The 15000-nt window shown below is 50.6% G+C and overlaps 1 protein-coding gene across 1 annotated transcript in view; it reads left to right on the forward strand.

Annotated features, from left to right (window-relative positions):
- The window catches only part of LOC311327787 (CUB and sushi domain-containing protein 1), a gene marked incomplete at its 5' end in the record, with an annotated part of 408914 nt that overhangs the window by 351457 nt on the left and 42457 nt on the right, over positions 1 to 15000 (forward strand). The window contains 3 exons of the mRNA XM_084460891.1: positions 3405 to 3593; positions 5102 to 5287; positions 9658 to 9852. Coding sequence (XP_084317017.1) covers positions 3405 to 3593; positions 5102 to 5287; positions 9658 to 9852 — 570 coding nt within the window. The remainder of the gene's footprint in view (positions 1 to 3404; positions 3594 to 5101; positions 5288 to 9657; positions 9853 to 15000) is intronic.

Genomic DNA, 15000 nt, shown 5'->3' on the forward strand with positions numbered 1-15000 from the left:
GTAGATGCAAAGGAGCATGTCATTGGATTGTTATGACACGCATTTCAGAAATCGCTATTCACAATATCAACTGCATTTCATTGTTAGCCTAACATAACCGTATTTTGATGTTCCAGTTGAATCTAATCTAATCAATAGAACTTTGTGTAAACAATCCAGTTGCATTTTTTCTGCACTTCTCTGCTCATCTGATATCAGCACATCTCTTTGGGCAGGACTCACGTTAACAGCCGATGTGTAAACATGCTTTCTGGCTTGATTAATCAAGTCTTGTTCTGTCCTGTAATTTGGTCAGATTTGTCACTATAATAATAGTAATCATACCATAACATCCCAGGGACTCCACAGAAAATCAGGCAACTAATAAAATTCAGATTGAAGACGTAGCGAGTGGTGTCCCTTTTCTTAGGTAAAGATTTCAACCCCTATCCCTTGTGGCTCCGTTCTGAAGGGCCACTACCCAGTCAAGGGCACTCCAAAACTAGGGGCTAGGGCCAAGGGGGAGTATTGGGATTGGGCCTTAAACTAGGTGCTAGGGCTAAGGGGGAGTATTGGGATTGGGCCTTAAACTAGGTGCTAGGGCTAATGGGAAGTATTGGGATTGGGCCTTAAACTAGGTGCTAGGGCTAAGGGGGAGTATTGGGATTGGGCCTTAAACGAGGTGCTAGGGCCAAGGGGGAGTATTGGGATTGGCCCTTAAACTAGGTGCTAGGGCCAAGGGGGAGTATTGGGATTGGGCCTTAAACTAGGTGCTAGGGCCAAGGGGGAGTATTGGGATTGGTCCTTAAACTGTGCTGGCTCCGCCCCCCAGCTCTCCACTCTGGCTGCTGTGTCAGCTCATTACCCAGCGCCCCGTTGACCCGCATCTATTCTAGGTCACAGGAAGACAGGAAGTGATGCGTCGGAGGCTATAGTCGTCATTAGTTAGTGGGCCAGTCCTGGTCACAGCCACCTGCAGGCAGCTGTCTGCTAGCCCTGCTGTAATGGAGGTCAAACATCCCACAATGCATCAGGCTGAGGAATGACGCCTTGGAGGGACGTACGTCAGTGGCCAATCAGGCCCTAGATCTCAGAGTGCCCCGACAAGGGCTTTTACTCTTCATCTCTCTATCCTTGTTCTCCATCTTTCCTGTCCTCTCTCTCGTTCTCTCCATCTCTCCATCCTCATTGTCTCTCCATCTTTCCTGTCCTCTCTCTCACTCTCTCCATCTCTATGGTTATTGTCTCCATCTTTCCTGTCCTCTCTCTCACTCTCTCCATCTCTCTATCCTAATTGTCTATCCATATTTCCCGTCCTCTCTCTCACTCTCTCCATCTCTCTATCCTCATTGTCTCTCCATCTTTCCTGTCCTCTCTCTCACTCTCTCCATCTCTATCGTTATTGTCTCCATCTTTCCTGTCCTCTTCCTCGTTCTCTCCATCTCTCCTTACCGCCTGCCACTTCATCTCTCTGCTTAATCTCCGTTGATCATGCGGTCGTTCTAGATGTTGTTCGGCTTATTATTACAGTTTGTTTCCTAATGTTTCTCCATTTTATTAAATCTGCCAGCAAATAGAGAGAGAGAGGGAGAGAGAGGTGAGAGAGAGGGAGAGAGAGAGAGGGAGAGAGAGGGAGGGAGAGGGAGAGGGAGGAGGTAGAGAGAGAGAGAGGGAGAGGGAGGAGGTAGAGAGCTAGCGAGCATGATTGCTGAGGAAATACAGTTCTAGCAGTCTGCCATGTCTTGTTGAATGATGGCTGTAAATGGCTGTAGAATAGGAATTGTTACCTGGCTGTCAGGCTGCACAATTGCCTGTTCAATAATGCAGCAGCAATGAGCTCTGGGGACTGGTGCACCTCCAATCTACCGCTACAGCAGGCTTTAGCTCAGCGGGCTAGAACACCGCTAAACCAGCAGGCTTTAGCTCAGGCGACTAGCATACATACCTCAGCCTGATTCACATACAACAGCTGCTGTAAGACGCCGGCTTTAGCAGTCTGTGTCGTCATGCGTCTTTCCGTAAGATTTGACATTGTTGTGAAACGGTTGAAGTGAAACATTTCCAGTCAAGAAACAATCTGAACTGCTTTTTTGAGTCTTTGAGTTTAAATATATGGTTCTTGGCATTTGTACTTCAACCTGTAACGGTTTTATTATTATTATTATTATTATTAGTAGTAGTAGTAGTAGTAATATTATTAGTATTATTATTGTATGTTGTATTTGTTCTGTTGTTATTTGTGTTATTTGTGTCTCTGTGTGAACTCGTCAACACTGTAAATGAGGGAAACCTCAGTGCTTTACAAGTATAAATAAAGGTTTGAAATGAAAGTATCTGATTGGAGGACAGGCCTCCCTGGGGACTGATGGGATCTCTGATGATCTGATTGGAGGACAGGCCTCCCTGGGGAGTGATGTGATCCCTGATGATCTGATTGGAGGACAGGCCTCCCTGGGGAGTGATGTGATCCCTGATGATCTGATTGGAGGACAGGCCTCCCTGGGGAGTGAGGTGATCTCTGATGATCTGATTGGAGGACAGGCCTTCCTGGGGATCGATGTGATCCTGATGATCTGATTGGAGGACAGGCCTCCCTGGGGAGTGATATGATCCCTGATGATCTGATTGGAGGAGAGGCCTCCCTGGGGAATGATTCAGCGAGCCTAAGCTTGGATGATGATGAGCACTAGTGTACTAATCATATAGGTCGGGTGGGATTGGCTAACAAATTGGGTAAAAATGGGATAAAATCTACAAAATAAACAATTAAAAAATCTCAAATCTTCAGAAAGAATTGTCCTCATAATATCCCAGTGCATTATTGGTGCTGATCTTCCATCCGTAAAGGAGATTTACATGAGCAGGGCTCTAAACACAGATAAGAATGTAAGTCATATACTGTAGTTAACTTGAACCTGAACTTGATGGATAGGGCCAGAAAAGCAGTCGTCGCTAGTCATTAGTAATTAAAGTAATTATACTATAGTTATTATAAGGGGCTTGGTGGGATAATGATAATGATCATGACAATAATAATAATAATAATAATAATAATAATAATAATAATAATAATAATAATAATAGCACCTTCCATGACATAAAATGCAGCTCAAAGTGCTCAAAAGAGACATTAAAAACATAAATAACAATTGAGAAATAGTAAAAATAAAGTGCATTATAAGAGAGACATTAAAAGCAAAAAATCCATAAAGACATTCAAATTAGAAAACCATAAAACAAGATCAAATACAATGGTATAATACAATACAATAAAATGAGAAAAAGTGAGATAAAATAAATCGATTAAAGTCGCACTGAAATGAAAAAAGCATTCTGTCCCATTTTGGTTCACATAATTGTCTCTCTCTCTAATCTCTCTCTCTCTCTCTCTCTCCCTCCCTCCCTCCCTCCCTCCCCTCCTCCAGCCCCGTACTGCAGTATCAACGACCCCCCAGCGAATGGGGGCGTGGTCAACAGGACGCGGATGCGACCGGGTAGCAGACTACAGTACTACTGTAACCCCGGTTACCGTCTCGTCGGCCCTAGAAACGCCACCTGCAGGCTCCACCCCAGTGGCCTGTATCACTGGGACGGCCCCGCCCCTCTCTGCCAAGGTGAGCAGCAGCTGAGAACACGACGATCCAAGCAGAAATGTCATCACGGAGATTAGAGGGGAATTACAGTACAGTGGAGATTAGTGGGGAATTACAGTACAGTGTTTGGACAGACGTACGCTGATACTCCGTGATAGGTCTTTGAGCAAGTCTTATGTTGTGAAGTCTGGCGTCATCATGTACTGTACGTACATGTCATTAGAGTGACAGCCAATCAGAGTAGAGAGATGATCATTAGCATAATCTGAGGAGAGAGAGACTTCATTTCAAATAACACTACACTATTAGCTGTTAACTCAACTCAACTCAACTCAAACTTTATTTATAGAGCACATTTAAAAATCGACTGTGGTCGACCAACGTGTTTTACAGGTAGGTGAAATAAATAACAACGATAATACAACAAAACACAACCACACACACGGATGGAAAGCATATTTTGGGGTGATTTTTTGGGGGTGAGTCGGTGAGTTTCCGGTCGTTGAAAACGAGAGTTGATGGTGTTTTTGAGGGATCTTGTCTACTTGCACCTATGGATCCATTGAGTGTGTTAGCGCGACAGGCTATATCTCGAGAGTTTGACGAAACTTTGATATCAGCCGTTGTATATAATCATAAATAACCTCATGACATGTCTTCTAATGCTAAACTCCGAACCTGTCCTTCAAGGCTGTGGCTGGGGTGTGGGGTGAGAGTTCAGAGGTCAGCCAGATACACATGAGCCAGACCAGTTAGAGCTTTGCAAACAAATAGCAGGAGCTTCAAATCAGTTTGACAGTGGAGAGGGACCCAGTGGAGTGAGGCCAACGCTGGGGTGATGTGGTCCTCCAGGATAAGGGGTTCACCCCCTCGTTTAAGGTTTATTGGGGGTCATGTGGTCCTACTTTTTTTTTTTTTCCCAGTAAGGCGAGCGGATGCGTTTTTAGTTAAAAGACGGAGCGGTCGGGGGAGGGGCTCATGTCCTCCAGGATAAGGGAGGGAGTTCAGCCCCTCATTTAAGAGGGTAAAGCAGCAGAGCAGGTTCAGAGTCTGCGCTGGGGGGAGGGGGCGTGGGGGGGGGGGGGGGGGTAGCAGGCCTCCCAGGGGCCCGTCTGACTCGGACTGAGTTTATTGCTTCTCCTGCTCAAGTTTGGCGGAGCTCCGACGTCGAACTGTTCCGGTATCTCCTCTCCTATTCTGGTCTCTCTTCTCTCCTCTCTCCTATTCTGGTCTCTCTTCTCTCCTCTCTCCTATTCTGGTCTCTCTTCTTTCCTCTCTCCTGTTCTGGTCTCTCTTCTCTCCTCTCTCCTATTCTGGTCTATCTTCTCTCCTCTCTCCTGTTCTGGTCTCTCTTCTCTCCTCTCTCCTATTCTGGTCTATCTTCTCTCCTCTCTCCTATTCTGGTCTCTCTTCTCTCCTCTCTCCTATTCTGTTCTCTCCTCTCTCCTGTTCCTGTATCTCCTCTCTCCTATTCCGGTCTCTCCTCTCTCCTCCTCCTCCATCTCCTCTCTCTATGTCTCTCTTAACAGCCATTTCCTGTGGAATCCCCAAGTCCCCCGGCAACGGCTCTTTCCATGGTTACCAGTACACCGTCGGCAGCCAGGTCACCTATCAGTGTAACCACGGCTACCGGCTGGATCCCGGCGTCGCCACGACGGCGGCGTGCTCGGAGGACGGGACCTGGAGCGACGCCGACCAGCTGCCGCGGTGCCGTCGTAAGGACACGCCTCCCGGTTACTATGACAACGCCGCTCGAATGTGCCGGGTTACCGTGACTGCGGGACTCTGCTGTTACTATGACGATGAGACACTCGTTCCGAGCACCGTTGGTCTGAGTGAATTCATGTTTATTATAACGACTGTAAATGTGTTGATGGTTTTACATTCCATAAACCAGCTGGCAGGATCCTGCCCAGCCTCTCCCCTTGGTACCAGTAAAACTACTAAACCAGCAGTCAGACCAGGAGTAGACCAGTCAGACCAGCAGTAGACCAGTCAGACCAGCAGTTAGACCAGCAGTAGACCAGTCAGACCAAGAGTAGACCAGTCAGACCAGCGGTAGACCAGTCAGACCAGCAGTAGACCAGTCAGACCAGCAGTTAGACCAGCAGTAGACCAGTCAGACCAGCAGTTAGACCAGCAGTAGACCAGTCAGACCAAGAGTAGACCAGTCAGACCAGCAGTAGACCAGTCAGACCAGCAGTAGACCAGTCAGACCAGCAGTAGACCAGTCAGACCAGCAGTAGACCAGTCAGACCAGGAGTAGACCAGTCAGACCAGCAGTAGACCAGCAGTAGACCAGTCAGACCAGCAGTGAGACCAGTCAGACCAGCAGTAGACCAGCTGTAGACCAGCAGTAGACCAGTCAGACCAGCAGTAGACCAGTCAGACCAGCAGTAGACCAGTCAGACCAGCAGTAGACCAGCAGTCAGACCAGCAGTCAGACCAGCAGTCAGACCAGCAGTAGACCAGTCAGACCAGCAGTCAGACCAGCAGTCAGACCAGCAGTTAGACCAGTCAGACCAGCAGTAGACCAGTCAGACCAGCAGTCAGACCAGCAGTCAGACCAGTCAGACCAGCAGTAGACCAGCAGTCAGACCAGTCAGACCAGCAGTCAGACCAGCAGTAGACCAGTCAGACCAGGAGTTAGACCAGTCAGACCAGCAGTAAACCAGTCAGACCAGCAGTCAGACCAGCAGTCAGACCAGCAGTAGACCAGCAGTAGACCAGTCAGACCAGTCAGACCAGCAGTCAGACCAGCAGTAGACCAGTCAGACCAGCAGTTAGACCAGTCAGACCAGCAGTAAACCAGCAGTAGACCAGCAGTAGACCAGTCAGACCAGCAGTAAACCAGCAGTCAGACCAGCAGTAAACCAGCGGTCAGACCAGCAGTCAGACCAGCAGTCAGACCAGCAGTAGACCAGCAGGAGACCAGCAGTAGACCAGTCAGACCAGCAGTAGACCAGTGAGACCAGCAGTAGACCAGTCAGACCAGCAGTAGACCAGTCAGACCAGCAGTCAGACCAGCAGTCAGACCAGGAGTAGACCAGTCAGACCAGCAGTTAGACCAGTCAGACCAGCAGTTAGACCAGTCAGACCAGCAGTAGACCAGTGAGACCAGCAGTTAGACCAGTCAGACCAGCAGTTAGACCAGTCAGACCAGCAGTGAGACCAGCAGTAGACCAGCAGGAGACCAGCAGTAGACCAGTCAGACCAGCAGTAGACCAGTGAGACCAGCAGTAGACCAGTCAGACCAGCAGTAGACCAGTCAGACCAGCAGTCAGACCAGCAGTCAGACCAGGAGTAGACCAGTCAGACCAGCAGTTAGACCAGTCAGACCAGCAGTGAGACCAGTCAGACCAGCAGTAAACCAGCAGTCAGACCAGCAGTAGACCAGTCAGACCAGCAGTAGACCAGCAGTCAGACCAGCAGTAGACCAGTCAGACCAGCAGTAGACCAGCAGTAGACCAGCAGTCAGACCAGCAGTAGACCAGTCAGACCAGCAGTCAGACCAGCAGTCAGACCAGCAGTAGACCAGCAGTAAACCAGCGGTCAGACCAGCAGTCAGACCAGCAGTAGACCAGTCAGACCAGCAGTAGACCAGTCAGACCAGCAGTAGACCAGTGAGACCAGCAGTTAGACCAGTCAGACCAGCAGTTAGACCAGTCAGACCAGCAGTAGACCAGTGAGACCAGCAGTTAGACCAGTCAGACCAGCAGTAGACCAGTCAGACCAGCAGTAGACCAGTCAGACCAGCAGTCAGACCAGCAGTAGACCAGCAGTAGACCAGTCAGACCAGCAGTAGACCAGTGAGACCAGCAGTGAGACCAGCAGTAGACCAGTCAGACCAGCAGTAGACCAGTCAGACCAGCAGTTAGACCAGTCAGACCAGCAGTGAGACCAGCAGTAGACCAGCAGGAGACCAGCAGTAGACCAGTCAGACCAGCAGTAGACCAGTGAGACCAGCAGTAGACCAGTCAGACCAGCAGTAGACCAGTCAGACCAGCAGTCAGACCAGCAGTCAGACCAGGAGTAGACAAGTCAGACCAGCAGTTAGACCAGTCAGACCAGCAGTGAGACCAGTCAGACCAGCAGTAAACCAGCAGTCAGACCAGCAGTAGACCAGCAGTAGACCAGCAGTCAGACCAGCAGTAGACCAGTCAGACCAGCAGTCAGACCAGCAGTCAGACCAGCAGTAGACCAGCAGTAGACCAGCAGTCAGACCAGCAGTAGACCAGTCAGACCAGTCAGACCAGCAGTAGACCAGTCAGACCAGTCAGACCAGCAGTAGACCAGTCAGACCAGCAGTAGACCAGTGAGACCAGCAGTAGACCAGTCAGACCAGCAGTAGACCAGTCAGACCAGCAGTAGACCAGCTGTAGACCAGTGAGACCAGCAGTAGACCAGTGAGACCAGCAGTAGACCAGTCAGACCAGCAGTAAACCAGCAGTCGGACCAGCAGTCAGACCAGCAGTAAACCAGCAGTAGACCAGCAGTAGACCAGTCAGACCAGCAGTAGACCAGCAGTCAGACCAGCAGTCAGACCAGCAGTAAACCAGCGGTCAGACCAGCAGTCAGACCAGCAGTAGACCAGTCAGACCAGCAGTAGACCAGTCAGACCAGCAGTCAGACCAGCAGTAGACCAGCAGTAGACCAGTCAGACCAGCAGTAGACCAGTGAGACCAGCAGTGAGACCAGCAGTAGACCAGTCACCCTCGGGAGCAGTCACATGCTTCTCCAGTGTCTCTGTTAACAGATTCATGATTAACTCCACAAATGTCAGAGTCCGTAACGACAGCGTGTCATCAGTGTGTACAGGACGTACAGGACGTTGCATCACCAGATTGGAAAAATCTCAATGGAACAATGGTGGAAAAGAGTCCGTGAAAAGGATGATGAGAAGAGAGAGAAAGGAGATATTTCCTATCAGAGCCGTCTCTGTCTGAGGGGTCTCTCATGGAGGCCAGGGTCACACTATTCCATTAACTCCCTTCCAACTCTCCTCTCGCTCATTCACTTTCTCAATCTATCCCTCTCTTTCTCTCGCTCCTCCGTGTCTCCCTCCCTCCCTCTCTCTCCTCCATGTCTCCCTCCCTCCCTCCCTCTCTCTCTCTCTCACTCCCCCCCTCTCTTTCTCTCTCTCCTCCATGTCTCCCTCCCTCCCTCTCTCTCCCTCTCTCCTCCATCCTCTCTCCCTCTCTCACTCCCCCCCCCTCTCTCTCTCTCTCCTCCATGTCTCCCTCCCTCCCTCCCTCTCTCTCTCTCTCACTCCCCCCCTCTCTTTCTCTCTCTCCTCCATGTCTCCCTCCCTCCCTCTCTCTCCCTCTCTCCTCCATCCTCTCTCCCTCTCTCACTCCCCCCTCTCTCTCTCTCTCTCCTCCATGTCTCCCTCCCTCTCTCACTCCCCCCCTCTCTTTCTCTCTCTCTTCCATGCCTCCCTCCCTCCCTCTCTCTCCCCCTCTCACTCCCCCCCTCCCTCTCTCTCCTCCATCCTCTCTCCCTCTCTCACTCCCCCCCTCCCTCCCTCCCTCTCTCTCCTCCATCCTCTCACCCTCTCTCTCTCTCTCTCCTCCATGTCTCCCTCCCTCCCTCCCTCCCTCTCTCTCCTCCATCCTCTCTCCCTCTCTCACCCCCCCTCTCTTTCTCTCTCTCTCCATGTCTCCCTCCCTCTCTCTACCTCTCTCACTCCCCCCCTCTCTCTCTCTCTCCTCCATGTCTCCCTCCCTCCCTCCCTCTCCTCCATCCTCTCTCCCTCTCTCACTCACTCCCCCCTCTCTCTCCTCCATGTCTCCCTCCCTCCCTCTCTCCTCCTTCCTCTCTCCCTCTCTCACCCCCCCTCTCTCTCTCCTCCATGTCTCCCTCCCTCCCTCTCTCTCCTCCATCCTCTCTCCCTCTCTCACTCCCCCCCCTCTCTCTCTCTCCTCCATCCTCTCTCCCTCTCTCTCTCTCACTCCCCCCCCCCTCTCTCTCTCTCTCCTCCATGTCTCCCTCCCTCCCTCTCTCTCCTCCATCCTCTCCCTCTCCCTCTCTCTCTCTCTCTCTCTCCACCTCCTCTCACCTCCTCCTCTCCTCCTCTCTTCCACAGCCATCCAATGCCCGGGCATCGACAGCCTGCTTTCAGATCACATGACATGGAGGCTGCTCTCCGGTTGGCTGACGGAGTACGGGGCGCAGGTCATGATTGGCTGTTCACCTGGGTACTACCTTGGGGGGCGGAGGACCATCCGTTGCCAGGCCAACGGGACCTGGGCGGGGTTGGAAGACTGCTCTACCTGCAAGAGTAAGACAGGACACCGTACAGTAGATAGATAGCAGATACACTAGTATGTTCCATAGAAAGATAGATTCTAGATTGCACAGTCACTGGATGCACTTAGTCCCTGATGTCCATGTTATATGCTGCTAACTCCTCCCCCTGCCTTAACCCCACCCCCTGCCTTAACCCCACCCCCCTCCGCCTTAACCCCACCCCCCGCCCTAACCCCACCCCCCGCCCTAACCCCACCCCCCGCCTTAACCACCCCCCTCCGCCTTAACCCCACCCCCCTACTTAACCCCACCCCCGCCTTAACCCCACCCCCCCTGCCTTAACCCCACCCCCGCCTTAACCCCACCCCCCCTGCCTTAACCCCACCCCCGCCTTAACCCCACCCCCCTACTTAACCCCTCCCCCCTCCTTAACCCCACCCCCTTCCTTAACCCCCCCTCCTTAACCCCACCCCCTTCCTTAACCCCACCCCCACCTTAACCCCACCCCCTTCCTTAACCCCACCCCCTTCCTTAACCCCACCCCCCACCTTAACCCCTCCCCCTGCCTTAACCCCACCCCCCCACCTTAACCCCACCCCCCTACTTAACCCCACCCCCGCCTTAACCCCACCCCCCTGCCTTAACCCCACCCCCACCTTAACCCCTCCCCCTGCCTTAACCCCACCCCCCCACCTTAACCCCACCCCCCGCCTTAACCCACCCCCTTCCTTAACCCCCCCTCCTTAACCCCACCCCCTTCCTTAACCCCACCCCCCTCCTTAACCCCACCCCCCTCCTTAACCCCACCCCCCTCCTTAACCCCACCCCCCTCCTTAACCCCACCCCCCCACCTTAACCCCACCCCCCTCCTTAACCCCACCCCCCTCCTTAACCCCACCCCCCACCTTAACCCCACCCCCCTCCTTAACCCCACCCCCCTCCTTAACCCCACCCCCCTCCTTAACCCCACCCCCCTCCTTAACCCCATGTTTATTATGTTGTTCTCTAATTCGTTTTGACAGGGAAAATGGCTGCTCTGAACATGAGACTAACTATCCATGTGACTTCTAACAGCCAATAGGAATGCAAACATTGAAATGAGCAGGAATAGGCAGTATTTACTTAGTGGCCTGTAGGTGGTGCTAGAAACACTTGAACAGAACTAAAGTATGTGTAACTACAGTGTGATTAGCGAGCGTCGAGGGCAGTCTATACAGCACTGGGCGTGTGTACGCTTTATTTACAGTTTAAAGATCCTGGCAGCTACAGGGACATATTGTAAATATCATGATTGATGGCAGCATTCATTCAGCATTACACACGTAGAAGATAAATCAAAAAATCAATAGAATTATAATGCACAGTATATATATAATGTACAGTGGTTGAGCGGGTTTAGTGACTGATAGGGTTTCCATAGCATGACTGGGACTTTACCAGATAATGACCAGTCTTTACCAGATAATGACCAGTCTTTACCAGATAATGACCAGTCTTTACCAGATAATGACCAGTCTTTACCAGATAATGACCAGTCTTTACCAGATAATGACCAGTCTTTACCAGATAATGACCAGTCTTTACCAGATAATGACCAGTCTTTACCAGATAATGACCAGTCTTTACCAGATAATGACCATTCTTTACCAGATAATGACCAGTCTTTACCAGATAATGACCAGTCTTTACCAGCTTATTACCAGATAATGACCAGTTTTTACCAGATAATGACCAGTCTTTACCAGATAATGACCAGTCTTTACCAGATAATGACCGGTCTTTACCAGATAATGACCAGTCTTTACCAGATAATGACCAGTCTTTACCAGATAATGACCAGTCTTTACCAGATAATGACCAGTCTTTACTAGATAATGACCAGTCTTTACCAGATAATGACCAGTCTTTACCAGATAATGACCAGTCTTTACCAGATAATGACCAGTCTTTACCAGATAATGACCAGTCTTTACCAGATAATGACCAGTCTTTACCAGATAATGACCAGTCTTTACCAGCTAATGACCAGTCTTTACCAGATAATGACCAGTCTGTACCAGATAATGACCAGTCTTTACCAGATAATGACCAGACTTTACCAGATAATGACCAGTCTTTACCAGATAATGACCAGTCTTTACCAGATAATGACCAGTCTTTACCAGATAATGACCAGTCTTTACCAGATAATGACCAGTCTTTACCAGATAATGACCAGTCTTTACCAGATAATGACCAGTCTTTACCAGATAATGACCAGTCTTTACTAGATAATGACCAGTCTTTACCAGATAATGACCAGTCTTTACCAGATAATGACCTGTTTTTACCAGATAATGACCAGTCTTTACCAGATAATGACCAGTCTTTACCAGATAATGACCAGTCTTTACCAGATAATGACCAGTCTTTACCAGATAATGACCAGTCTTTACCAGATAATGACCAGTCTTTACCAGATAATGACCAGTCTTTACTAGATAATGACCAGTCTTTACCAGATAATGACCAGTCTTTACCAGATAATGATCAGTCTTTACCAGATAATGACCAGTCTTTACCAGATAATGACTAGTCTTTACCAGATAATGACCAGTCTTTACCAGATAATGACCAGTCTTTACCAGATAATGACCAGTCTTTACCAGATAATGACCAGTCTTTACCAGATAATGACCAGTCTTTACCAGATAATGACCAGTCTTTACCAGATAATGACCAGTCTTTACCAGATAATGACCAGTCTTTACCAGATAATGACCAGTCTTTACCAAATAATGATCAGTCTTTACCAGTTCATGCCTCTCTGCCCGTGTGGTAGCGTGTTTATGTACTGACACAGACATGATTGACTCTGAAGCTACGTGAAGCTACATCCAAACATGTAATTATCCCTTTCCATGGCCTTGACTCACTATACACACACACACACACACACACACACACAGACACACACACACACACACACACACAGACACGCACACACAGACACGCACACACAGACGCACACACACACAGACACACACACACAGACACACACACACACAGACACACGCACACACACACACGCACAGACACGCACACACACAGACACACACACACACACACACACACACACACAGACACACACACACAGACAGACAGCGGGGTAACAGTGCAGCTGTGACGAGCCACTCAGGGGGTGTTAGAGGAATTATTGATATTCCAGTCAGCTACAGTAACAGTATTTATGTATTCATGCAATTATGATCTCACACACACGCACGGCCTTGGCTGGGATTGGCTCTCCAGTCGGGTCACCCAGCCCAGCGGAGGGGGGAGGGGTCTGTCAGCGCCCAGGAGAGGCGGAGCTGACTGACCCGCTGAGGGGAGGGGCCTAGATATGATACGCCAGGTGACAGTAGAAATGATACACCAGGTGACATTAGAAATGATACGCCAGGTGAAAGTAGAAATCATACGCCAGGCCGTATACACACGCACGCATGCACCCGTATACACACGCACACACCCGTATACACACGCACACACACGTATACCCACGCATGCATGCACACGTATACACACGCACGCACGCACCCGTATACACACGCTCGCACGCACCGTACACACGCACGCATGCACACATATACACACGCACGGACGCACCCGTACACACACACACACGCACCCGTATACACACACACGCACACACACGCTCGCACGCACCCGTATACACACGCACGTACGCACCCGTATACACACGCACGCACACATATACACACGCACGCACGCACACTCACCTAAAAGCAAGATTTCTCTATGGATCTGCTCCCCAGACATGGAATACATCATCATGCTCCTGTAGCATTCTGGCTTCCCAGAGAGTTTAACTACCGCCATCTTAACTTAGCTGTGTACTGTACATACAGTACCTCCACACGCCGTCACAGAGCGGACACGTTAAGAGCTGTACGGGACAACTAGCCAAAGAACACCCAGAAGCTGCTTTCATCACGGCAGGGGACTTCAACCAAGCATCTCTTAGGAAAGTATTATCAAAAAATACTTCCAACACGTTGACATAAACACACGGGGGGGGGGGTCGTTTTCTCGACAACTCACTCTCCCTCCCGGAACGCCCTACAAACCCCTCCTCCTCCGCACGACGCCATCTGAATAAGAAAGCCTGGATCAGTGGTACCAAAACAGAAGTAAAAATAGCCCGTTATGATCTCCGTCGGGTGATGAGAGCACCCCGCCGGGATTACAAAGAACAGAGAAACAGCGAAGTGTAAGTGATTCGCTCAGCGTGTGGCCGTGGATACGCGTTACCTCAGACTTTAAGGAGAGACCCAGCTGTGCGGCTAATGGCGCTACTTCCCACCCGGATCAACGGAACAGCTCTTCTGCTCGGTTCAAGGTCACCAACGACACCGACCTCCCGGAGAGAGAGAGAGAGAGAGAAGAGAGAGAGAGAGAGAGAGAGAGAGAGAGATAGAGAGACACCAACCTCCCGGAGAGAGAGAGAGACACCAACCTCCCGGAGAGAGAGAGAGAGAGAGAGAGAGAGAGATAGAGAGAGAGAGAGAGAGAGAGACACCAACCTCCCGGAGAGAGAGAGAGAGAGAGAGACACCAACCTCCCGGAGAGAGAGAGAGAGAGAGAGAGAGAGATAGAGAGACACCAACCTCCCGGAGAGAGAGAGAGAGAGAGAGAGGGAGAGAGAGACACCAACCTCCCGGAGAGAGAGAGAGAGAGAGGGAGAGAGAGAGAGCTCCCACCGTCCGCAGACGCGGCCAACACAGCCCTCGCCAAAGCCTACGTGCGAAAGGCGCTCGCACGCCTCGGCGCCCCGGGTCCAGACGCCATCCCGGGCCGGGTAATCAGAGGGTACGCTACGCAGCTGGCGGCTGTATTCACGGACATATTCAACCTCCACCGGAGTCGTCCCCTCCTGCTTCAAGTCATCCATCATTGTCCTGTTGCCAGAGAAGGACAAGGTAACACGCTTAAACGACCCGCTCCCCGCTGCCCTCGCTCCTAGAGGGAGCAAACGCTTTGAGAGGCTAAAGACCTAATCGCCCACCATGGACCCGTACCAGTTCACATACAGACAATACACATCCATAGTCGATGCGATTTCTACAACGCTCCACACCATCCTCACCCACCTGGAGAAGAGGAGTTCCTATGTGAG

Source organism: Borostomias antarcticus, assembly GCF_949987555.1.
Source record: "Borostomias antarcticus genome assembly, chromosome: 34".
In the NCBI taxonomy this organism is placed as follows: Eukaryota; Metazoa; Chordata; class Actinopteri; order Stomiiformes; family Stomiidae; genus Borostomias; species Borostomias antarcticus.